Raw genomic sequence first — 26,151 nt, forward strand, 5'->3', positions numbered from 1 at the left:
TTTCTGAATGCATACATGGTTGTGATCAGATTGTAACTTTAGTTGCTTAGACAATAATGTTTAATGGGGAAATACAAACCCCGTTTCCATATTAGTTGGGAAATTGTGTTAGATGTAAATATAAACGGAATACAATGATTTGCAAATAATTTTCAACCCATATTCAGTTGAATATGCTACAAAGACAACATGTTTGATGTTCAAACTCATAAACTATTTGATTCTGATAAACTTTTTTTTTTTTGCAAATCATTAACTTTAGAATTTGATGCCAGCAACACGTGACAAAGAAGTTGGGAAAGGTGGCAATAAATACTGATAAAGTTGAGGAATGCTCATCAAACACTTATTTGGAACATCCCACAGGTGAACAGGCAAATTGGGAACAGGTGAGTGCCATGATTGGGTATAAAAGTAGATTCCATGAAATGCTCAGTCATTCACAAACAAGGATGGGGCGAGGGTCACCACTTTGTCAACAAATGCGTGAGCAAATTGTTGAACAGTTTAAGAAAAACCTTTGTCAACCAGCTATTGCAAGGAATTTAGGGATTTCACCATCTACGGTCCGTAATATCATCAAAGGGTTCAGAGAATCTGGAGAAATCACTGCACGTAAGCAGCTAAGCCTGTGACCTTCGATGCCTCAGGCTGTACTGCATCAACAAGCGACATCAGTGTGTAAAGGATATCACCACATGGGCTCAGGAACACTTCAGAAACCCACTGTCAGTAACTACAGTTGGTCGCTACATCTGTAAGTGCAAGTTAAAACTCTCCTATGCAAGGCGAAAACCGTTTATCAACAACACCCAGAAATGCCGCCGGCTTCGCTGGGCCTGAGCTCATCTAAGATGGACTCATACAAAGTGGAAAAGTGTTCTGTGGTCTGATGAGTCCACATTTCAAATTTTTTTTGGAAACTGTGGACGTCATGTCCTCCGGACCAAAGAGGAAAAGAACCATCCGGATTGTTATAGGCGCAAAGTTGAAAAGCCAGCATCTGTGATGGTATGGGGGTGTATTAGTGCCCAAGACATGGGTAACTTGCACATCTGTGAAGGCGCCATTAATGCTGAAAGGTACATACAGGTTTTGGAGCAACATATGTTGCCATCCAAGCAACGTTACCATGGACGCCCCTGCTTATTTCAGCAAGACAATGCCAAGCCACGTGTTACATCAATGTGGCTTCATTGTAAAAGAGTGCGGGTACTAGACTGGCCTGCCTGTAGTCCAGACCTGTCTCCCATTGAAAATGTGTGGCGCATTATGAAGCCTAAAATACCACAACGGAGACCCCCGGACTGTTGGACAACTTAAGCTGTACATCAAGCAAAAATGGGAAAGAATTCCACCTGAGAAGCTTAAGAAATGTGTCTCCTCAGTCCCCAAACGTTTACTGAGTGTTGTTAAAAGGAAAGGCCATGTAACACAGTGGTGAACATGCCCTTTCCCAACTACTTTGGCATGTGTTGCAGCCATGAAATTCTAAGTTAATTATTTTTTGCAAAAAAAAATAGTTTATGAGTTTGAACATCAAATATCTTGTCTTTGTAGTGCATTCAATTGAATATGGGTTGAAAAGGATTTGCAAATCATTGTGTTCCGTTTATATTTACATCCAACACAATTTCCCAACTCATTTGGAAACGGGGTTTGTATGTTAATGTCTCATCTGTTCATGTTACAGAGCTAGCGCCAGTCAGTCCGTGAGTTTGTCAAGGTGCGTTTTTTCGATCATTATAATTCAAAACGGTAATGTTAACCGCAGAGAGTTTTACCGCAGTTTTCGTTAACACTGTTTATCGTTGCATCCCCTACCCACGCGTCATCAATTGGACAACCCCGCTCGAACCTATCATACATTTAGTATGAAACATGTACATAGAACACGGAAAAACCTCCAGTCCATCATAAGCAATCCACATCACCCACTGCACAGCACCATCAGACAAAGAAGCAGTTTCAGTGACAGATTGCTCTCACTGTACTGTTGCACTGACAGACTGAGCAGATTGTTCCCCCATGACGCCATTCGGATTTTTAACACCTCCACGAGAAATAAATAAAAACAAACTCATGGCGGGATTTTTTTTCTACTACCTGTGTCATTTTACACAACCTGCACACTCTACTTTTGTCCTCATGCACATTCACATTTTGCTCTATTGCACCATGAAACCGGAACTGTGTCACTGTATTTTATCCGTATTTTAATTTATCTTATTGCTTAGCGTTTTCACAGAGCTTGCCCGTCATGGGTAATATTTTTTTGTTTATTATGCCATTTTTTATATTTTAGTTACCTTTGCTCCTTAATAGGGATGTCCGATAATATCGGCCTGCCGATATTATTGGCCGATAAATGCGTTAAAATGTAATATCGTAAATTATCGGTATCGTTTTTTTTATTATCTGTATCGTTTTGGTTTTTTTTGTTTTGTTTTTTTAATTAAATCAACATAAAAAACACAAGATACACTTACAATTAGTGCACCAACCCAAAAAACCTCCCTCCCCCCATTTCTTTCTGTTATCAATATTCTGGTTCCTACATTATATATAAATGATAAATGGGTTATACTTGTATAGCGCTTTTCTACCTTCAAGGTACTCAAAGCGCTTTGACAGTATTTCCACATTTACCCATTCACACACACATTCACACACTGATGGCGGGAGCTGCCATGCAAGGCGCTAACCAGCAGCCATCAGAGGCAAAGGGTGAAGTGTCTTGCCCAAGGACACAACGGACGTGACTAGGAAGGTAGAAGGTGGGAATTGAACCCCAGTAACCAGCAACATCAATATATATCAATACAGTCTGCAAGGGATACAGTCTGTAAGCACACATGATTGTGCGTGCTGCTGCTCCACTAATAGTACTAACCTTTAACAGTTAATTTTACTCATTTTCATTAATTACTAGTTTCTATGTAACTGTTTTTATATTGTTTTACTTTCTTTTTTATTCAAGAAAATGTTTTAATTTAGTTATCTTATTTTTTTTTTTTTTTAAAAAGTACCTTATCTTCACCATACATGGTTGTCCAAATTAGGCATAATAATGTGTTAATTCCACGACTGCATATATCGGTTGATATCGGTATCGGTTGATATCGGTATCGGTAATTAAAGAGTTGGACAATATCGGAATATCGGATATCGGCAAAAAGCCATTATCGGACATCCCTACTCCTTAACCTTGTAAAGCTGCTAGAAATGTAATTTCCTTTTGGAGATGGACAAAGTATCTGTCTATTAAATGACAAAATTGACACGGCGCAGCATGGTGACCCTAGGATGAAAAGACAAAAACCAGCGTGCAGGTAGCAATGTTTAATTATTTAAGTAGAATGGAAAAAAAGGACTCGTGCAAGGCACATAGCAGCAGCGAGGTAACACATGCAAAAATGAAACTGGTATATAAACCTCCCTAATTGCCAACCCAGGTACATGTGAGGAGAATAGCACTCAAGAGAATGAGTGAAGTCACTGCAGAACAAAACAAGAACAAAAGTGTGCTAGACAGAAAGACACTAAAAACAAAGGATAAACAACATAAAACTCAAAAACTGTCACACAGACCGTGACAATAATGTACATCACTTCCTGTCAATGAGAAAGGACGCAAAGAAAAAAAGCTCCGCTTCTGCTACTGGAGTTTTTGTTAAGTCTGAAGATTTTGACCACTGATTTGACCACTGATTTGCGACCACAGCCACAGAAGAGTCGCCTGGCATCTTCGATCTGATTTTGGTCAGTTGAGAGGCACTGATACGCTGAAATAAGGCGAGTGGAAGAGCCGTTAGCCTCAAGCCAAAGGCGCCTCCCGCAGTTCAAAGCGGTTGTCTAGCAACCAAAAGCTACGGCGAGTTTACAGCTGTTTTAAAGTGATCCCGACGTCGCAGAGTGATATAAGTTGACAGGCTGACACCTCAAATTGATCTCTGAACGGCGCAAGGTACGAAATTGTTGAAAAAACAAGTTAAAAGTGCCGCAAGTCGCTAAAGAAGTAACTGCCCTTAAGACATAAGAGGCGCTGACGTCAGTGACTGCCGCGATGCCAAAAGTTAAAGGCCTACTGAAATGATTTTTTATTTATTTAAACGGGAATAGCAGATCCATTCTATGTGTCATACTTGATCATTTCGCGATATTGCCATATTTTTGCTGAAAGGATTTAGTAGAGAAAATCGACGATAAAGTTCGCAACTTTTGCTCGCTGATAAGAAAAACCCCTTGCCTGTACTGGAAGTAGCGTGACGTCACAGGAGCTAGGATTCCTCACAATTCCCCATTGTTTACAATGGAGCGAGAGAGATTCGGACCGAGAAAGTGATGATTACCCCATTAATTTGAGCGAGGATGAAAGATTCGTAAATGAGGAACGTTACAGTGAATGACTTGAGAGGCAGCGATGGACGTATCTTTTTTCGCTCTGACCGTAACTTAGGTACAAGCTGGCTCATTGGATTCCACACTCTCCTTTTTCTATTGTAGATCACAGATTTGTATTTTAAACCACCTCGGATACTATATCCTCTTGAAAATGAGAGTCGAGAACGCGAAATGGACATTCAGTGCCTTTTATCTCCACGACAATACATCGGCGAAATGCTTTAGCTACGAGCTAACGTGATAGCATATTGCTTTAACTGCATATAGAAACAAAAGAAATAAACCCCTGACTGGAAGTATAGATAGAAAATCAACAATACTATTAAACCGTGGACATGTAAATACACGGTTAATGCTTTCCAGGCTGGCGAAGGTTAACAATGCTGTGCTAACGACGCCATTGAAGCTAACTTAGCAACCGGACTGCACAGAGCTATGCTAAAAACATTAGCTCTCCACCTACGCCAGCCAGCCCTCGTTTGCTCATCAACACCCGTGCTCACCTGCGTTCCAGCGATCGGTAGAAGGACGAAGGACTTCACCCGATGCGTTTAGCGGCCCGGAGACGTAGGAAGTCAAGGTGAAGTCGGCGGCTAGCGCGGCTAGCGCTCCAACAAAGTCCTCCTGGTTGTGTTGCTGTAGTCCGCTGCTAATACACTGATCCCACCTACAACTGTCTTCTTTGCAGCCTTCATTGTTCATTAAAAAAATTGCAAAAGATGTCCAGAATACTGTGGAATTATGAAATGAAAACAGAGCTTTTTGTATAGGATTCTACGGGGTACCATAACTTCCGTTACTCGGACTTCGTCACGCGCATACGTCATCATACCGCAATGTTTCAGCCGGATATTTCCCGGGAATTTTAAAATGTCACTTTATAAATTAACCCGGCCGTATTGGCATGTGTTGCAATGTTAAGATTTCATCATTGATATATAAACTATCAGACTGCGTGGTCGGTAGTAGTGGCTTTCAGTAGGCCTTTAAAGGATTGACTGGAAAGACTGATTTGAAGCTGGGTACAGGACATGATGGGATTCAAGAAGGGATACTACAAAAAATACTCCAGGAATTTAAAGAAGAAATGATTGAAAAATGGGAAGAATTGATGGATGGATGGAAAGAGGATATGAAAGAAATGAAAGAAGAAATTAAAGAAATGAAAAAAGAGAACAACTCCAGAAATAAAGAAGCCACTGAAATGAGCAAACAAATGAAGATCCTTCAAGAAGACAACAACATGCTGAGGAACATCATAGATGAAATGGATCAGGATAAACGAATGAATGATATCATTGTGACAGGGCACTGAATTAAACCAAGATCCTATGCGAAAGCTGTGAATAATGAAGGTGAACCAGATGAAATGGATATGGTCTCAGCAGAACAGCAAGTGGTCAACTTTCTGCAATCAAAAGAAATTGAAATTGACATTAATACCATCGAAACATGCATCCCACTGAACGGAAGAAACAACGCCACTCCAGTCGTGCTCGTGAAACTCGTAAACAGAAAATCTAAAATGGCATTGCTGAGACAGGGAAAAAAGCTGAAGGGAACAAATGTGTACATGAATGAGCATCTCACAAAACGTAGTGCTGGAATCGCCAAGAAAGCACGCGACTTGAGAAGGCAGGGAAAAATCCAGGGAACTTGGAGCGCCAACTGTAAAATCTACATCAAGCTGAATGGAAGTCCAGAAGCAAGAGTAATTGTTGTCCATGACATCAAGGACCTGGACAATTTGTAAAGTTTACACAGCTACCACAACAACGATGATAATGGACTCTGACAGAAAACAAGCACCTAAATTCAGCATCGGCACTACTATGTTCCAAGGGACGACTAAACAAGAGGACCTAGATTCAGGATTGCATTCACCTACACTTATAGAGATTATTGAAACAACATCAAAGATTGTTGAACAAGAAAATATGGAACTAAAAAATTTCTGCTACAAAGATCACAAAAACCAGGATTTGGAAAATGATATAGATCCAGATACAAAATTTTTTCTCCCACATCAGTAATAGTTGTTTTTATTATACAGATGATCAATATAATAGCAACATTGAATGTGATAACAAATGGTCAATTATTCATTTTAATAGTAGAAGCTTGTATGCAAATTACAACAACATTAAGAACTTTTTGGAACACATCAACGAACCCTTCAAAGTGATTGCTGTCACAGAAACATGGATTGATGATAAAAAAAGGAATAGATTTTGATCTGGAGGGATATGAGCTAAACTACATCAACAGAACCAACAAAAATGGAGGAGGGGTAGCTGTGTACGTGATGAAGAACCTGAATACAAAGTGGTAAAAAACATGTCATTTGCTATAGATAATATCTTAGAATGTATAACCATTGAAATATGTCAGGAAAAAAGCAAAAACATATTCATCAGTTGTATATATAGATCACCTAAGTCAAGTATAGAAACATTTGAAGAATGGATCAGGGCAACTTACATGGACAATGGTCAAAGAATAATGTTCTTATGTGGTGACTTTAATATTGACTTATTGAACCCCAACAAGCAAAAGTCTATTGATGACTTCATTGATACAATGTACAGCATCAGTCTATATCCTAAAATCACAAAGCCAAGCAGAATCACAGGACACTGTGCCACGCTTATTGATAATATTTTTACCAATGATTTTGATAATAACACTACAAGTGGTCTACTTATAACCGACGTTAGTGATCATCTGCCAGTTTTTACAATATATGATGGAAACTACAAGAAGAACATGGAAGACAAAAGGACATTTCGAAGACTATGCACAGAGAAGAGGATGACTGCCTTCAAAATTGAGCTACAAAAGCAAGATTGGGACAATGTGTATAATGAAAAAGAGGTTGATGAAGCATATGAACATTTCTTAAACAAGTTCATAATACTTTATGACAAACATTGTCCATGGATACAACTCCGTAACAAGCAGAGAAAGAATAATCAACCATGGATGACAAAAGGATTAAAAAATGCTTGTAAGAAGAAGAATACACTATATAGAAAATGTATAGCACAAAGAACTATAGAGGCAGAAATTAAGTACAAAAAGTATAACAAGTTAACAGACATACTACGATCATGTAGAAAAGAATATTACAGTGAATTATTGGACAGGAACAAAAATATGAGAGCAACATGGGGCATCCTCAATAGCATTATTAAAAATGGAACTAAGAGGGACTACCCTCAATACTTCTTAGATGAAAATAAAAAAAATGACAACATAAAGGAAGTAGTTGAAAGCTTCAATAATTATTTTGTAAATATTGGACCAAAATTGGAAGAAAGGATTCCAGACCCAGTTCCAATTGAGGACTATAATGATACCATAGAGCGAAATCCCAACTCCATGTTCCTCAGTAATGTGACACAGGAGGAAATAGTTACAATCGCAAAAGAATGTAAATCTAAGACTTCAACTGATTGTAACGGAATTGATATGGAAACGATAAAAAAGGTTATTGAAGAGATCTCAGGACCATTAATGTATATTAGTAACTTATCATTTCAAACAGGTACATTTCCAAACAAAATGAAAATAGCTAAAGTTGCACCAATTTATAAGACTGGAGACAAACATCAATTTACAAATTAGAGACCTGTTTCTCTACTTCCACAATTTTCTAAAATCATTGAAAAACTGTTCAATAACAGATTAGAAAGTTTCATAAATAAAAATAGAATACTCGAAGAGAACCAATATGGATACAGAGCTAATGTTTCAACTTCAATGGCTTTAATTGAAATTACAGAATAAATTACCAATGCAATAGATGGTAAAAAATGTGCGGCAGCGGTTTTTATGGATCTAACTAAAGCATTTGACACAATTAATCACAATATTTTAATCATAAAACTAGAACGATATGGCATCAGAGGGTTAGTCTTAAACTGGATAAGAAGTTATCTAACGAACAGGAAACAATACGTGAAGCTAGGCGAACACACGTCTACAACGCTAAATATATCCTGTGGTGTACCTCAGGGATCAATACTAGGACCTAAATTATTCAATCTCTATATAAATGACATTTGTAAAGTTACAAAAGATTTAAAGTTAGTATTATTTGCGGATGATACAACAGCGTTTTGTTCAGGAGAGAACACACAGGAGATAATACAAATAATAACAGAAGAAATTAACAAATTAAAAAACAAATAATAACAGAAGAAATTAACAAATTAAAAAGATGGTTTGACAAAAACAGACTATCGTTGAATCTTAGTAAAACTAAAATAATGCTATTTGGTAACAGTAGAAGAGAAAGTCAAACACAAATACAAATAGACGGAATAGAAATTGAAAGAGTAAATGAAACCAAATTTCTAGGTATAATGATTGATGATAAATTGAACTGGAAATCTCACGTAAAAAATATACAACATAAAGTTGCAAGAAACACGTCAATAATGAATAAAGCAAAACATGTTCTAGACCAAAAATCCCTTCATATTCTCTACTGCTCACTAGTGTTACCATATCTGAGCTACTGTGTAGAAATATGGGGAAATAATTACAAAAGTACACTTCATTCATTAACGGTGTTACAAAAAAGATCAGTTAGAATAATACATAATGTTGGATATAGAGAACATACAAACCCTTTATTTATTGAATCAAAAATACTCAAATTCCACGACATAGTGAATTTGCAAACAGCTAAAATTATGCACAAAGCAAACTATAACCTGCTACCCAAGAATATACAACAATTCTTCTCAACAAAAGAGGAGAAATATAATCTTAGAGAAAAACGTAATTTAAAACATTTGTTTGCACGTACAACACTTAAGACCTTCAGTATATCAATATGTGGAATTAAATTATGGAATGGATTAAGCAAAGCAATCAAACAATGTACTAATATGATACACTTCAAGAAACTCTTCAAACTTAAAGTGTTTACAAAGTACAAAGAAGAAGAACCATGACAAACATTCTCAATTTATTTCATCCATCCATTCATTCATTCTTAAAGTAATCTTACTTATCTCATCATATGAAATATGACTTACTTCACCAATTATTATTATTAAATTCTTACTATTATTTATTTATTTATTTTTATTGTGATTACTTATGGAGTTTATTGTGAAAAAATTGTGAACAGGAAGTGAACAAAAAGTTTTGCAACTGTTATGTAAAGAAAAGGGGTAGGATTAAAAAAGCTCTGCTTCTTCCTACTCCTTTTCGAACATGTTGAAAAGATAAACTGGAAATTGTGATGTATCATGTTGTATGCTTGCATGTTCGAAATAAACTCAAACTCAATAATACAAAAATATAGCATTGTTGTTGTCACGTCTTTCAATGTGCAATTACATTTTCGCATTCCCTGGATTCATCCGCGGAGGAAGGGAAATCCAATGGGGAGGCATGTTCTGCACTCAACAAAAAAGTGTCCTGCGAGTGGGACTCCACAGAGACACCCAAAGCACTGTGTTGTGCCGGCGTCCACACCTGTCTACGTTTAATAGCAGTGGTGTGGCCTTTGACGCATGCCGAGGACGTCACGTAAGTGAAATAAAGTGAATGAAACAGGGCGACCGGCTACAGCATGTTGTTAATGCCAATCGGCAAGGTGGTCTGCGTGGTCATGGAGCTCTGTGCGCATACACAAAGGCCCCCGGCATTGGCGGTGCCGCTGTTGCTCCTCAGCCTTTGCGACTATGAAAGTGCATGATTAGATATGCAGTGCAGCTTTCTTTTTAAATGTTAATATTGCCGACATTCACCCTCATTTAAAGGTGACAGCCAAAATCATGATCGTGATTAAAATTCGATTGGTTCAGTTTATTTTTGGTACAGGGAAGGAACAACTTGCAAAACATAAAACTGCACAGATTCCCTGTGAACAGCTTGAATAATTTTTTAAAAGGGAACACTAAAAACTGCTGGCATATATATTTCTCCAATATAAAACATTTTCCAATGAAAAATACATAGCATACAGAAACATTAAATGACATGGGGCGTCAACTTGATGCATTTTATACAATACAGATGCTAATACCAATCTATTGTAGATCACAACTTAGACATCTTAATTTTGTTTTATATGTAATTAAAAAAAAACAGATTAGTGTAATATTTCACTAATAAAGAATTCAATTTGTTTCTAGAACATTCCTAGCTCCCAGAGCCAATAAATCACAAGCTATGGCCGAAAATGGCGCCTGGGCCGCATTTTGGACCACTCAGATTGACAGTTTAGGTTTTTTTTGTCTATTGCAACAATACAGACATGTGCAACAGTTTGAACAGTGTGAATGAATATTTTACCGCATCGTACCAAAAAACCTGAATAAATGTAATGCTATGCCTCTATTAATTAGCCTCAAACTTAATTGCCCTGATTCTCTCAATTAATTACAACTGAGAACGTTGAGAGAGGCAACGCTCTAGGCTTGAGCGCATAGATGGAAAATGTCAGCTGGCTCATGAGATGTATATTTCAGTGTTGTCTTATACACTATATATTGTAATGGTATATAAATCTCAAATACAACTGCTTCAAAACCACATTTATTCATAAAACAATTAGCAAATTCTGTTGTATGTTTTCAAGGCCAAAAGGCCTTGGCGGAGTCCAACCCTCACTGGAAACGTGTCCGACTTACTGCCGGCAATACGGACCAAACACTGACACTGATCGTACAGGGAGCGGACCGCCACAATCGGACAGTCCGATACCCCATACTCTCTGAGCACTCCCCACAGGACTTCCCGAGGGACACGGTCGAATGCCTTCACCAAGTCCACAAAGCACATGTAGACTGGTTGGGCAAACTCCCAAGCACCCTCAAGGACCCTGCCGAGAATATAGAGCTGGTCCACCGTTCCACGACCAGGACGAAAACCACACTGTTCTTCCTGAATCCGAGGTTCGACTATCCGGCGTAGCTTCCTCTCCAGTACACCTGAATAGACCTTACCGGGAAGGCTGAGGAGTGTGATCCCACGATAGTTGGAACACACCCTCCGGTTCCCCTTCTTAAAGAGAAGCCTTTTTTAATGGGCCATTTTTGATATGCATGCACACTAAGTTCATAGCGCTGCATTAATAGTGGATGTTTTCTTTGAAATATAGTAGTGTAATTGTTCTGTTTACATCGGTTTTAAGGATGGGATGTTGACTACTCGAAGACTTCTATGGGAATGCAAGAACCAAGACTCTAATTTCCCTGGCTCGGTCGCAGGTCAACGGGGCCCCCCTCTGGAGCCGGTCTGGAGTTGAGGCACGATGGCGAGCGTCTGGTGGCCGGGCCTGTCCCCATGGGGCCCGGCCGGTCACAACCCGAAGAGGCAACGTGGGTCCCCCCACTCACGGAAGGGGCCATAGAGGTCGGGTGCGTTGTGAGCTGGGCGGAAGCCGAAGGCAGGGCACTTGGCGGCCCGATCCTCTGCTACATAAGCTAGCTCTTGTGACGTGGAATGTCACCTCGCTGGGGGGGAAGGAGCCTGAGCTAGTGCGCGAGGTGGAGAAGTTCCGGCTGGATATAGTCGGACTCACTTCAATGCACAGCAAGGGCTCTGGAACCAGTTCTCTCGAGAGGGGCTGGACCCTCTTCCACACTGGCGTTGCACGCAGTGAGAGGCGACGGGCTGGGGTAGCAATTCTTGTTGCCCCCCGGCTCAAAGCCTGCACGTTGGCGTTCAACCCAGTGGACGAGAGGGTAGCTTCCCTCCGCCTTCGGGTGGGGGGACGGGTCCTAAATGTTGTGTGTGCTTACGGACGGTGATTTCCTTGTCCTACTGGGGGACATCAACGCTCACGTTGGCAACGACAGTGAAACCTGGAGAGGCGTGATTGGGAAGAATGGCCGCCCGGATCTGAACCCGAGTGGTGTTTTGTTATTGGACTTTTGTGCTCGTCACAGATTGTCCATAACAAACACCATGTTCAAACATAAGGGTGTCCATATGTGCACTTGGCACCAGGACACCCTAGGCCGCAGGTCCATGATCGACTTTGAAGTTGTGTCATCGGAATTGCGGCCTCATGTTTTGGACACTCTGGTGAAGAGAGGGGCGGAGCTTTCTACCGATCACCACCTGGGGGTGAGTTGGCTGCGATGGTGGGGGAGGATGCCGGACAAACCTGGCAGGCCCAAACGCATTGTGAGGGTCTGCTAGGAACGTCTGGCAGAGTCTCCTGTCAGAGAGAGTTTTAATTCCCACCTCTGGAAGAACTTTGAACATGTCACAAGGGAGGTGCTGGACATTGAGTCCGAGTGGACCATGTTCCGCACCTCTATTGTCGAGGCGGCTGATTGGAGCTGTGGCCGCAAGGTAGTTGGTGCCTGTCAAGGCGGTAATCCTAGAACCCGTTGGTGGACACTGGCGGTGAGCGATGCCGTCAAGCTGAAGAAAGAGTCCTATCGGGTTCTTTTGGCTCATAGGACTCCAGAGGCAGCGGACAGGTACCGACAGGCCAAGCGGTGTGCGGCTTCAGCGGTCGCATAGGCAAAAACTCGGACATGGGAGGAGTTCGGGGAAGCCATGGAAAACGACTTCCGGACGGCTTCGAAGCGATTCTGGACCACCATCCGCCGCCTCAGGAAGGGGAAGCAGTGCACTGTCAACACTGTGTATGGTGAGGATGGTGTTCTGCTGACCTCGACTGCGGATGTTGTGGATCGGTGGAGGGAATACTTTGAAGACCTCCTCAATCCCACCAACACGTTTTCCTATGAGGAAGCGGTTCCTGGGGAATCTGTGGTGGGCTCTCTTATTTCTGGGGATGTGGCGGGCCGCTCCCTGTACGATCAGCGTCGGATCGGTGTGGCGTCTTCAGTAATGCAGACGCTGTATCGATCCGTTGTGGTGAAGAAGGAGCTGAGCCGGAAGGCAAAGCTCTCAATTTACCGGTCGATCTACGTTCCCATCCTCACCTACGGTCATGAGCTTTGGGTTATGACCGAAAGGACAAGATCACGGGTACAAGCGGCCGAAATGAGTTTCCTCCGCTGGGTGGCGGGGCTCTCCCTTAGAGATAGGGTGAGAAGCTCTGTCATCCGGGAGGAGCTCAAAGTAAAGCCGCTGCTCCTCCACATCGAGAGGAGCCAGATGAGGTGGTTCGGGCATCTGGTCAGGATGCCACCCGAAGGTGGTGTTTAGGGAATGTCCGACCGGTAGGAGGTCACGGGGAAGACCCAGGACACATTGGGAAGACTATGTCTCCCGGCTGGCCTGGGAACGCCTCGGGATCCCCCGGGAAGAGCTGGACGAAGTGGCTGGGGAGAGGAAAGTCTGGGCTTCCCTGCTTAGGCTGCTGCCCCTGCGACCCGACCTCGGATAAGCGGAAGAAGATGGATGAATGGATGTTGACTACAATGTTTTAATCAACAATGTATTTTTGCAATGGTAGTTCAATTCGTAAGAAACTTTGGAATGTTAAGCCTGTGCGATATATATAGTCTAAAAATAAAATATCCGATATTTTTCACAAAAAATTCGATTCACGATTTTTTCCGATTTTCTTCCCTGCTTTTTAAAGAAACCAATAAATATAAATGACAGATATAATTCAAAACAAGCCTTGCTTTTATTTGATCAAAAATAAAAACTAAATTGGCCCTAGTGTGTGAATGTGAGTGTGAATGTTGTCTGTCTATTTGTGTTGGCCCTGTGATGAGGTGGCGACTTGTCCAGGGTGTACCCCGCCTACCGCCCAAATGCAGCTGAGATAGGCTCCAGCACCCCCCATGTCCCCGTAAGGGACAAGCCGTAGAATATAGATGAATGAATAGTTTGAAATGACACTGCCTACACTGCATCTTACTCTTAGCAAAATTCTAATTTGTATAATGTTGTTCTTTTTAGACCAGATGTAAATTGTACTTTTTATGCAATAATTTTCAAAGAACTAGTATAAGAGCTTCCTCTGGGAGGCAATACTTACGCAATTTTCTTTTCTGTGGAACAAACGTCTCGCTCTCGTTAGCATTAGCACTTGCCATGTTTTGCTTGTGGATCTCTGCTAAGGATATAAGGGGGAAGGTGAGGGCTGCGGAAGCTCATTCGGGCAAAAAATATTCCAGAGCAAGTGGAGAAAAACATAGATTTTTTGATTTTATTAAATAGTCTGCAACAAAAATCTCGGAATGTATCGATAAATTCCAAAGCCTAGGTGATGTACTTCCTGGCTCTCATCAAGGTGCTCTTGATCAAAGCATTCAGTGTGTTTATGTTTCCTAGTTTTGGACTGGTCTGTTGGACAGGATCAACAGCTTCTTTTGTTTGCTTTTAAGTAATGCACAGCATATTGTCTCCATTGCTTCAAGATGTAACTGACTGTACAGTGATGAACATAATCAGAGAATAATTCACAATGGTTAGTAATCTTTAAGAGGAACTGGCACAGAGCCTTTAACAGTGAAATACATTTGTTTACCTTCAGTATACTTACTTCCATGACCAATCGCAGTAAGTTCCAATCCCAAAGTTGCCTCATGGAAAGTTACTTCACCCCCTTCATTTCTCTCTTCTCTTCTGTCAGTTCCATCATTGTAATGTTAATGGGCTCCCTGGTGCGGAACCAAAATGGTCAACTTAATTGCTGAATAAGAGATCGGTCAGAGACGAGGGACAAGAGGGTTTGCATAAATCAGCCTGAAGGATTTTTATCAGAAGCTCGAGTATAGCATTGTGGCACTTGAAGAAGGCTGTCAGTGGGTTTTCAGTTCTCGTATTATGTGTTTTGTTCAATTGTGGCTTGTGAAATTTGTCCAGGGTGAACAAGTATTTTTATTGTTATGTATGTTTGTCGGCAACTCTGTATTCCAGCAATAGGAGCAATATTATAAAGTGCAACTGGGCTCCATGTGCTTATTTTGCTGGTGATGAGTTTGATGTTCAGAACCAACGTGCTCTACAGTCTTGGTCTATTTCTTTTGTGTGAGTTACATGAGTGCTCTGCTGTTTTTAAGGACCTTCTGCAAAAAGATTGTCAAAGACCATCTCTGTGACAGCATTCTAGTGTTTTTAAGAATCTGGGGCAAAAATTTGTCTCTCACAAGTTTTTTGACCTGAACTCGTGTGCCACCAGTTGACTAGCCCAAATGACGAAAAAGAGAGGACTAAAACGGAACCTTGAGGAACATTATTAGTATGAATAAAGAAGTTGAACAAATGACTACTGACTGCATCTGAAGAAAATAGGCTACAGCAACACATAGTTACATACATCACATTACGGAAAAAAATTGTGACTGCCAAAAAGGAGTGGACTTAAAGGGGAACTGCACTTTATTTTTTTAAATGTTGGCCTATTGTTCACAATCACTATGAGAGACAAAAACACAACTTTTTTTTTAAACGATTTTAAAGATGATAAAAAACGCTTGGAAGAGCGGCTAATTGGAGTCACTGTTGTAGCCTTCAAAGCCCTCTAAAACAACTTCAAAACCCTCCAGCAACATTTTGTATACACACACTGCAAGCATATATATACAATATATATATATATATATATATATATATATATATATATATATATATATATATATATATATATATATATATATATATATATATATATATATATATATAATGGAGTAACAGACACGTTCATAACAATATTTCGGGACTGATTTCTGCAGTACATTGATTTCTGTTTACATAGCAGTGCACTTCTGACTTCTGGCAACAAACGTGTGTTCCTACTTCCGGAATCAAACACGAGTGTTTTCCAATCATGGCAGACTTGGTAACAGACAAAAAAGACGACTATTTTTGGACAAATGAGCATTTACAACCTTATACTTTTGAAGCCAAATATAATGCTGCTTATAGAAGCGAACACAAAGGAAGAGTGAGACGTTGGAGCAAACGGATGCTAGGAGAGGGAGTGAAAGCGACTTTGACGCTTTAAATATGGAACTTGGAGCCAAGCTATTTTGACATAAATGGATTGAATACCCAAAATCAACAGGAAATGTCCCTGACTAGCTGGACCAGACGAACAACTGTCCATCGAGTGAGTCATTTTAATATCGACCATGATACACGCAGCACGCCATGCGTGTTAGGACAACTACAGTAAATACACTGTCTGGCTAACTCAGCTGTGTACAAACAAAACATGAAATGTGGGCTGATACTTTACAGATACTGTAATATGATTGTTCATGGCGACTTGTCCAGGGTATACGCCGCCTTCCGCCTGAATCCAGCTGGGATAGGCTCCAGCACCCCCGCAACCACAAGACGGACAAGCAGTAAATAATGGATGAATGGATGTTTTTCAATCAGTACGAATTGGTGACGTATCCCGTAGTTGTGCATTACAAACTCAAACACGTTTCGTGTTGACGTAGAAGCTACCTTATCTCTTGCCGTAGTTATCACTTAGAGCCTTATCGACTTGCCGTAGCTATTGGTGATGTGTTACTACGCTAGAAAAAGAGTTCCTCAGTGTTTGCTCTTACAATAACAATGTCGCCACAGCTTGGTTATTATACAGGTTATGGAACGTAAATGAAGTATTGTTGCCAGTTTTTAAATGCATTTTAAAGTGATTTAGAGGTAGAATTGATCCTATGCAGGGATCTGCCTATGTGTTTACAATGGTCCAAGTTCCTCTGTACAACGGTAGCACTCTAGTGTTTTTAGGAATTTGCTGCAAAATGTTTGTCTCCTAAGTTTTGAATTGAACCCAGAGGCCGGTAGGTATATCACTGTGCCTTACGTTTTATTACTGGTTGTGGAAACCTTGTCTACCACTGCACTTTGTGTGCAAAGGCAAACTGTCCATCTTTAACTGCCCAAAGACTTTCTCGATGGATAGTTTTTATATTAAAATGTCTTCTTGGACTTGTCCCCACCTATCTGTGTTCCTTTGTGTGTAGAGACTCCAATCATTACAGCCTACACTCACAGGATGTCCTCCACATGTTGGTTCCTAGAGCCAACACAGAACTTGCTAAAAAAAAAAAAAGCCTTCAGTTATGCTGCTCCCTGGTCATGGAATGACATCCAGAAAGATCTGAGGCTACCAGAATTGATCACTTAAGGGGAGTTTAAAGGCCTACTGAAATGAAATGTTTTTATTTAAACGGAGATAGCAGATCCATTCTATGTGTCATACTTGATCATTTTGCGATATTGCCATATTTTTGCTAAAAGGATTTAGTAGAGAACATCGACGATAAAGTTCGCAACTTTTGGTCGCTGATAAGAAAAGTCTTGCCTGTACCGGAAGTAGCGTGATGTCGCAGGTTGAAGGGCTCCTGACATTTCCCCATTGTTTACACCAGCAGCGAGAGCGATTCGGACCGAGAAAGCGACGATTACCCCATTAATTTGAGCGAGGATGAAAGATTTGTGGGTGAAGAACGTGAGAGTGAAGGACTAGAGTGCATTGCAGGACGTATCTTTTTCGCTCTGACCGTAACTTAGGTAAAAGGGCTCATTGGATTCCACACTTTCTCCTTTTTCTATTGTGGACCACGGATTTGTATTCTAAACCACCTCGGATACTATATCCTCTTGAAAATGAGAGTTGAGAATGCGAAATGGACATTCACAGTGACTTTTATCTCCACGACAATACATCGGTGAAGCACTTTAGCTACGGAGCTAACGTGATAGCATAGTGCTTAAATGCAGATAGAAACAAAAGAAATAAGCCCCTGACTGGAAGGATAGACAGAAGATCAACAATACTACTATCAGGAGACACCGAACCAAACACTGGACCTGTAACCACACGGTTAATGCTGTGCCGCCTGTCGAAGCCTAGCAATGCTGTTGCTAACGACGCCATTGAAGCTGACCTAGCTACGGGACCTTGTCAGAGCTATGATAAAAACATTAGCGCTCCACCTACGCCAGCCCTCATCTGCTCATCAACACCCGTGCTCACCTGCGTTCCAGCGATCGACGGCGCGACGAACGTCTTCACCCGATCATCGATGCGGTCGGCGGCTAGCGTCGGATAGCGCGTCTGCTATCCAACTCAAAGTCCTCCTGGTTGTGTTGCTGCAGCAAGCCGCTAATACACCGATCCCACCTACAGCTTTCTTCTTTGCAGTCTCCATTGTTCATTAAACAAATTGCAAAAGATTCACCAACACAGATGTCCAGAATACTGTGGAATTTTGCGATGAAACCAGAGCTGTTTGTGTTGTGATACAATGTGTCCGAATACTTCCGTTTCAACCATTGACGTCACGCGCAAACGTCATCATACACAGACGTTTTCAACCGGAAGTTCCCCGGGAAATTTAAAATTGCACTTTATAAGTTAACCCGGCCGTATTGGCATGTGTTGCAATGTTAAGATTTCATCAGACTGCGTGGTCGGTAGTAGTGGGTTTCAGTAGGCCTCTAAGTCAATTTTAAAAGATTGAGAAACCAGTTCTCTTGGGCAATGTACTTGCTTTTAAATTAAATTATTACTCAATCGTTTTAAATTATTTTTGACCTGTTGTGGTATGACTGCTGCTGTTCTGTTGTATTGTCTTGTTGTAATTATTATTGTAACTTTGTTTGTGCCGCCCTCTTTGTCAGGTCGCTCTTGAAAAATAGATTTTAATCTCAAAGAGTCTTTACCTGGTTAAATAAAGGAAATTGATTGATTGATTTCCAGGCCGGATTTGGCTCCCTAGTTGTACAGCCCTGTATTAGACAGTTTAGTCAAAGATGACACAACTGTTGCGTATGGTAAAGGAAGCGGTACCAGTAAAGCCATAAATGGTAAGCGTAAAGTTCTGGGGAGGGATTTCAACCAATTATAATCATTTTAGGTGTGTCACATTTGTCACAAATTTAGCTTGATGGCCAGTTTTTGTTAATGCAGCTGGTGAGAGTTACAATAAGTGGCAAGAGCAAAGAAGTGGTACTGAAACCTTGTGTTGGATTATTGGACTATGGGGGAGAATATATTGAATCAAAACGAGGGGATCTTTAGCTAATCTGTGGGGGACATTGTTGGCGAGGCGGGGAAAGTGTGTGGTGTTGATGAAAACTGCATCAAGGCCAGAGATTTGTTGTTGAATGCTGTGCTTTGAGCAAAAAGGGTAATTTATGAGGAGCCATTTATTTCTGCAGAACACTTCTAATGTCTTGTCAATATATACATTGATTAAATACACGGCTCCGTGAATCCCCACTGCATACTAATCCACACATCCAAAAAGTTGACATGACTCTAAAAAGATGAGTAAATGTGGTTAAGATGAAGCCATTTGTCATAACAGAAAGTAGTCACACAATGATAACTGTGGATGGATTTTACATTGCAGTTTTACCTGAAGCAACACATGATCACCCCAATGGCACACTAAATAGTTTTATTCCAAAATCTAACAATCAACATTAAACTAAGTACAGTGTGAACCCCATGATCTCTGACAATTTATCTTGCCAAACACTGTACATGTTACCCATTAAGAGGCTGCCGTCATTAGGACCAACGCCCAGAGTAAATATTTGGTAACCTTTGCCTTTTCAAAGACGAACGAGTGTGCTTGTATTTCTTCTTTTTCAAATATTTATACATATGATATACTATAATATATCCAATTTCTTTCAAACCGATGACTAACACTAGACAGTCAGCGGCAGTGAACAGGTGCTCTGGAGTTTATGTGCATGCGCGTGTGTGGTAGCTCACCTATCTGTAGCGAGGGTCGGGTTGCAACAGCAGTAGCCGGCCAACTGTAGGAAAGGGACAAATTCTTTGGCAAGCGATTGACACAGACAGGACTACTGTGTGATTAATTGTACTATTTTAAAACAACAATACAGTTTGTACAAAATAAAATAAAAACATCTGGACAATTTTGAATGTGCACCAATTTAAAGTATAGACAGTATTCCATCCATCCATTATCTACCGCTTATTCCCTTCGGGTTCGCGGGGGGCGCTGGAGCCTATCTCAGCATTGTCAATGCTAATATGCCTACGCTAAATTTACGGACTACTCTGAACCACTACTCTTCCAGATCTCATAAAACCATAGGTATTTATTAATCAATCAAATCGATCAATTTTGTTGCTTCGATTAACCATTTAATGAGTGTAACTATTAAAAATGTATCAAATTCGGACCGCATGGAGTACCCGGAACTTTAAATATGCGAACATTCATGTGAAACTCAAAAAATTGTAATATTGTGCAAAGGTTTGTTTATTTCAGCAATTACATTTACAAGGTGAAAATAATATGACTCCAGGCTCATAACATGGAACTCATGATATTTCAAGAGTTATTTTGATATAACTTTGATGATCATGGTTTACAGCTTATGAAAACCTCGAATTGAAAATCTCAGAAAATGGGGGGGGGTTTAAAAACTGTAAGCCTTGATCATTAAAATTATAACAAATTAAGGTTTGCCATATCTCATTTAGCATGTAATGAGTTTATATAACATATTGGTTTCACATTTAAAGTTGAATTGCTGACATGAATAGACTTTTGGATGATAATCAAATGTTTTGAGTTTCACCTGTAGTTTCTGCATTGCCGTCGTAATAGAGCACACATAAGAGTGGAGGTGTGTTGGTGCCAATATCTGTCTGGCGGCAAACAGCGGAAAGTGTTTATTTTTATTTTCATTGGTGCACGCATAAAAGTACAATTTCAACATTGATGATGTGCATTGATTGTAAAAAAAAAAAAAGAAGGAATAAGCAGAAACAATTTTGTTTCAATTAAGGCTATAACTTGTGTTTAGTCCGATTATTCGATTAATCGAACACACTAATCGATAGGTAAAATAGCCTACACTAAAGCTCACCATTTTCACAACACTATTTTCCATTTGACGACATAATTCAAAATAATAATGTTGTCTTGACTTCTGCCACACTAATTGTAGTGTAGTACAGTATGATATAATAATATTACAATATAATAATTTACTCAAAATTATCAATGTTTCTTGGTGGGATAATTGTTTTGAGTGAGAAATGGACACAATGAATGCATGCATTCTCAATGCCTAAAATTAATACCGTATATTTTTTTTCAATACATAACTGTTCAACTTCTCAGTTCGTACTATGGTTATATAGAACCGTTAGTACTCCATGTATGTTACGTATGTTGTTGGTCAAGTGATGCTTAGAGTGATAAGTCCGTTAAAAAAGCTCAGAGGTTGCTCTGCAAAATGAGCTGACAAGTCATCAAAACGACAAACCTGCCACTGACATCCACATATGTCTCCAAAAACTGCTTTATGTAAGTTTTTTCAAGAAGACCAGTTAGCATGTCTGTCTCAGTGCAGGTTTTGTGTGTGTGTGTGCTTGTGTGGTCAAGCCTTCCTTGCCATTCCAGGCATTCCCCTGGTACCTGGGAATTGGTCTGTTCTTCTCCGACGGGATATTTCAGGACCTAAAAAGCAGCTGTCTTGCCTGCAGAGCTGACTAAAAAAATGTAGCTTGGAATACAACATATGCACTTGCTCAAATGTGCAGATTTACTATAGATTAAATTAAGTGACTGTCAACTGTGGATAAAACTATTTAATGAAATTCGTCAATGACCTGCAACAAGTGACTGTCAACTGTGGATAAAACTATTTAATGAAATTCGTCTATGACCTGCAACGGTGTAATTTTAGTGTCTATTTTTGCAACTTTCATTCTGTCTTTCTACAGGCATGTGAAATTTCCGCAAAAACGCATAAGTCCGCGTTTTTAAACATCTATTTTTGCGTCAAAATAGCAATTCCTGTGTTTTTTGTTTTTTTGATTAAATAATGAAAATACAATCCAAGCAAAATTTGTCGAATGCTCGCCTCAGTCGCAGGTACTCTCTGTTCCTCTTGCCCAATCGCCACACTGAATTGCAGGACTGGGTTCAGGAGCACCGAAACAAGCTCGCTAGTTCTCTAACCATCTAGCTAGCTTACTTGTTGCCACAGCGTTGACGGCTGTCCACTTTGCTATTAATCATATTTGGATGATTACAATCTGAACACTGTTAGTTCCGAAGCAGTTGTAGATCTAGAGTTATTAGCAGCCAGCGAAAAGGTATATGTTTGACATGACGAATTATAAATCACATGTTACACAACACTGGAAGGGGGCGTGGCTACAGGATAGAGTTGCCAAATGGGAAATGTTTTCTGAGTTATTTGCATGCATGTTATGGAATGCTATATTACATTTTCAATTATAATAATGTTAGTAAATTATCTAGTAAAAAAGCTAAAAATTGTGTTGCATTAAATGGGACATGAAAGTCTCAAAAATACAGCCAAAAAAAGTTGTTGGATGAGAATAAATCAAAGGTAACTATAATATAGAAATGCACCCAAATGCAGTTAAGGTAGTCTTGATTTTCAAAATTTTCTTTCAGGGTTTGCGTGGCAGCACTTTGTGCTGATAGGAATGTTCCTCTTTTTTTTTAAAGGGTGCTCACATCCCTGTTTCTAAGAAATACCTGTTGTTTAACAGTTAATAAAGACAAGTTAAAGGAGAAGTCAATTAATTGATGTGCTCCTGTGAGCTGATGAATGACAGACGTCAGGAACCAGGGCAGTTGGGTCAACTCGCCCTAGCTGGCAAGGTTTGCTGGTTGCCAGGGAGAACGAGCCAGGTAGTCCTAGACAAGTTTTCTTGTTATGCAGCTTATTAAGTAAAAAATCTGCAACATTTTAGAAATGAAATCACATGTTAGTGTTATTTATGATCACAATCAAATTCCACCTGATCAACAAAATGTATGTATGTACTGTATGTACAGTAGCTTCCTGACGTTTTCCAGAAAGGTGTTATGTATATGCAAGTGTCTGTATTTCTTCATTTGTGTTATTTATGTTTTGGCAGGGGGAGAAGAATGCCGGCTTTGATGTGCTCTACCACAACATGAAGCACGGCCAGCTGGCGACCAAGGAGCTCGCTGAGTTTGTTCGTGAGAGGTAAGGTTTGTGCGCATTTTTGAAAATCTGTCTCTGCCGATGAAGACAATCTCTGCACACTTAGAGCCTTATCGACTCAAGGTTTGTGTGTATTAAAACATGTGCAAACTTGATAACACACGCGAAGCTGATCTATTATGCTTGTGCACAGTTATTTAGATCTTAGTAGATCCGGCCTGTACTGCGATCGATGACATTCAGCCAGCATTATGTAAAATGTTTAGCTTTTATACTGAACAAAAATATAAACGCAACACTTTTGTTTTTGCTCTTATACTGAACAAAAATATAAACGCAACACTTTTGTTTTTGCTCTTATTCTTCATGAGTTGAACTCAAAGATCTAAAACTTTCACTATATACACAAAATACCTTTCTCGCAAATATTGTTTACAAATCTGTCTAAATCTGTTAGTGAGCACTTCTTTTTACCGCGATAATCCATCCCACCTCACAGGTGTGGCATATCAAGATGCTGATCAAACAGCATGATTATTGCACAGGTGTGCCCTTAGGCTGCCCACAATAAAAGGCCACTTTGAAATATGCAGTTTTGCTTTATTGGGGTTCTGCTGGTGGTCAGAAAAGCAGTCAGTATCTGGTGTGACCACCATTTACTTCACGCAGTGCAACACATCTCCTTTGAATAGAGTTGATCAGGTTGTTGATTGTGGCCTGTGGAATGTTGGTCCGCTCTTCTTCAATGGCTGTGCCAAGTTGCTGGATATTGGCAGCAACTGAAACACGCTGTCGTATACGCCGATCCACATCATCCCAAACATGCTCAATGGGTGACATGTACAGTGAGTATGTTGGCCATGTAAGAATTGGGATGTTTACAGCTTCCAGGAATTGTGTACAGATCCTTGCAACATGGGGCCATGCATTGTCATGCTGCTACATGAGGTGATGGTCTGGAGTGAATGGCACAACAATGGGCCTTAGGATCTCGTCACGGTATCTCTGTGCATTCAAAATGCCATCAACAAAATGCACTTGCGTTCGTTGTCCATAACATACGCCTGCCCATACCATAACCTCACCCCCACCATAGGCCACTCCATTCACAACGTTGGCATCAGCAAACCGCTCTCCCACACGATGCCACACGTGCTGTCTACCATCTGCCTTGAACAGTGAAAACCGGGATTCATCCGTGAAGAGAACACCTCTCCAACATGCCAGACGCCATCGAATGTGAGCATTTGCCCACTCAAGTCAGTTACGACGTCGAACTGCAGTCAGGTCAAGACCCCAATGAGGACGACGAGCATGCAGATAAGCTTCCCTGAGACGGTTTTTCACAATTTGTGCAGAAATTCTTTGGTTATGCAAACCAATTGTTGCAGCGGGGGGCTGGTCTCAGACGATCATGGAGATGTAACTGCTGGATGTAGAGGTCCTGGGCTGGTGTGGTTATACGTGGTCTGCGGTTGTAAGGCCGGTTGGGTGTAGTGCCAAATTCTCTGAAACGCCTTTGGAGACCGCTTATGGTAGAGAAATGAACGTTCAATTCACGGGCAACAGCTCTGGTGGACATTCCTTGCCTGCTCCTTCAAAACGTGCAACATCTGTGGCATTGTGCTGTGTGATAAAACTGCACATTTCAGCATGGTCTTTTATTGTGGGCGGTCTAAGATTATTAAAGATTAAAGTACCAATGATTGTCACACACACACTAGATGTGGTGAAATTTGTCCTCTGCATTTGTCCCATCCCCTTGGGGAGCAGTGGGCAGCAGCGGCGCCACGCCCGGGAATCATTTTTGGTGATTTAACCCCCAAATCCAACCCTTTGTTGCTGAGTGCCAAGCAGGGAGGTTATGGGTCCCATTTTTATAGTCTTTGGTATGACTCGGCTGGGATTTGAACTCCAACCTACCGATCTCAGGCAGTGTTTTTCAACCACTGTGCCGCGGCACACTAGTGTGCCGTGAGATATTGTCTGGTGTGCCGTGGGAAATTATGCAACGTCACCTAATTGGTCCAAAAAATATTTTTTTGCAAATCCATCCATCCATCCATTTTCTACCGCTTGTTTCTTTCAGGGTTACGGGGGGTGCTGGAGCCTATCTCAGCTGCATTCGGGCAGTAGACGGGGTAATCAATAATTATAATCTGCAAATAATGTGCCGTTGCTTAGTGTCTGTGCTGTGTAAAACTCGGCAGGTTAACCACGTAATACTCCATGTCAGTAGGTGGCAGCAGGTAGTTAATTGCTTTGTAAAAGTCGGAATGTGTCGGGTGAGACGAGGATGTTTTTTTGTGATCCCAATATGCAGACCACAGTGAGAGGCAGCGTGCAGGTAAAAAGGTATGTAATGCTTAAACCAAAAATGAACAAAAGGGAAAGGAAAAGGCAATGGCTATGCAAAACGAATGTTAAACTGAACTGGCTACAAAGTAAACAGAAACAGAATGCTGGACAACAGCAAAAACTTACGGCGTCCACAAAGTACATCCGTACACGACATGACAATCAACGATGTCCACACGAAGACGGATAGCCACAACGTAAATAGCGTTCAAAGGAAGACATTAAACTGCTACAGGAAAACACCAACAAAACAGGAAGAGCCACCAAAATAACAGCGCAAGACAAGAACTAAAGCACTACACACGGGAAAACACCAAAAAACTCAAAATAAGGCACAACGACCTGGTGGGGTTTCATTTTTTAACGTTTTCTGCTGGTGGTGTGTCTCCAAATTTTTTTATGGAAAAAATGTGCTTTGCCTCAAAAAAGGTTGAAAAACACTGGTCTAAGGCACACCTGTCCATGCTGTTTAATCACCATCTTGATATGCCACACCTGTGAGGTGAGATGAATTATCTTGGC

General features: G+C 40.6%; 1 protein-coding gene across 2 annotated transcripts in view; it reads left to right on the top strand.

The window, feature by feature from the left end:
* Positions 1-26,151, top strand: part of LOC133635287 (F-BAR domain only protein 1-like) — a 108,962-nt gene that overhangs the window by 33,621 nt on the left and 49,190 nt on the right. For both annotated transcript variants that reach the window (XM_062028327.1, XM_062028328.1), the window contains one exon: positions 23,222-23,313. In XM_062028327.1, the coding sequence (XP_061884311.1) occupies positions 23,222-23,313 (92 nt within the window). The remainder of the gene's footprint in view (positions 1-23,221; positions 23,314-26,151) is intronic.

This window comes from Entelurus aequoreus, linkage group LG19 (genome assembly GCF_033978785.1).
Source record: "Entelurus aequoreus isolate RoL-2023_Sb linkage group LG19, RoL_Eaeq_v1.1, whole genome shotgun sequence".
Classification (NCBI taxonomy): domain Eukaryota; kingdom Metazoa; phylum Chordata; class Actinopteri; order Syngnathiformes; family Syngnathidae; genus Entelurus; species Entelurus aequoreus.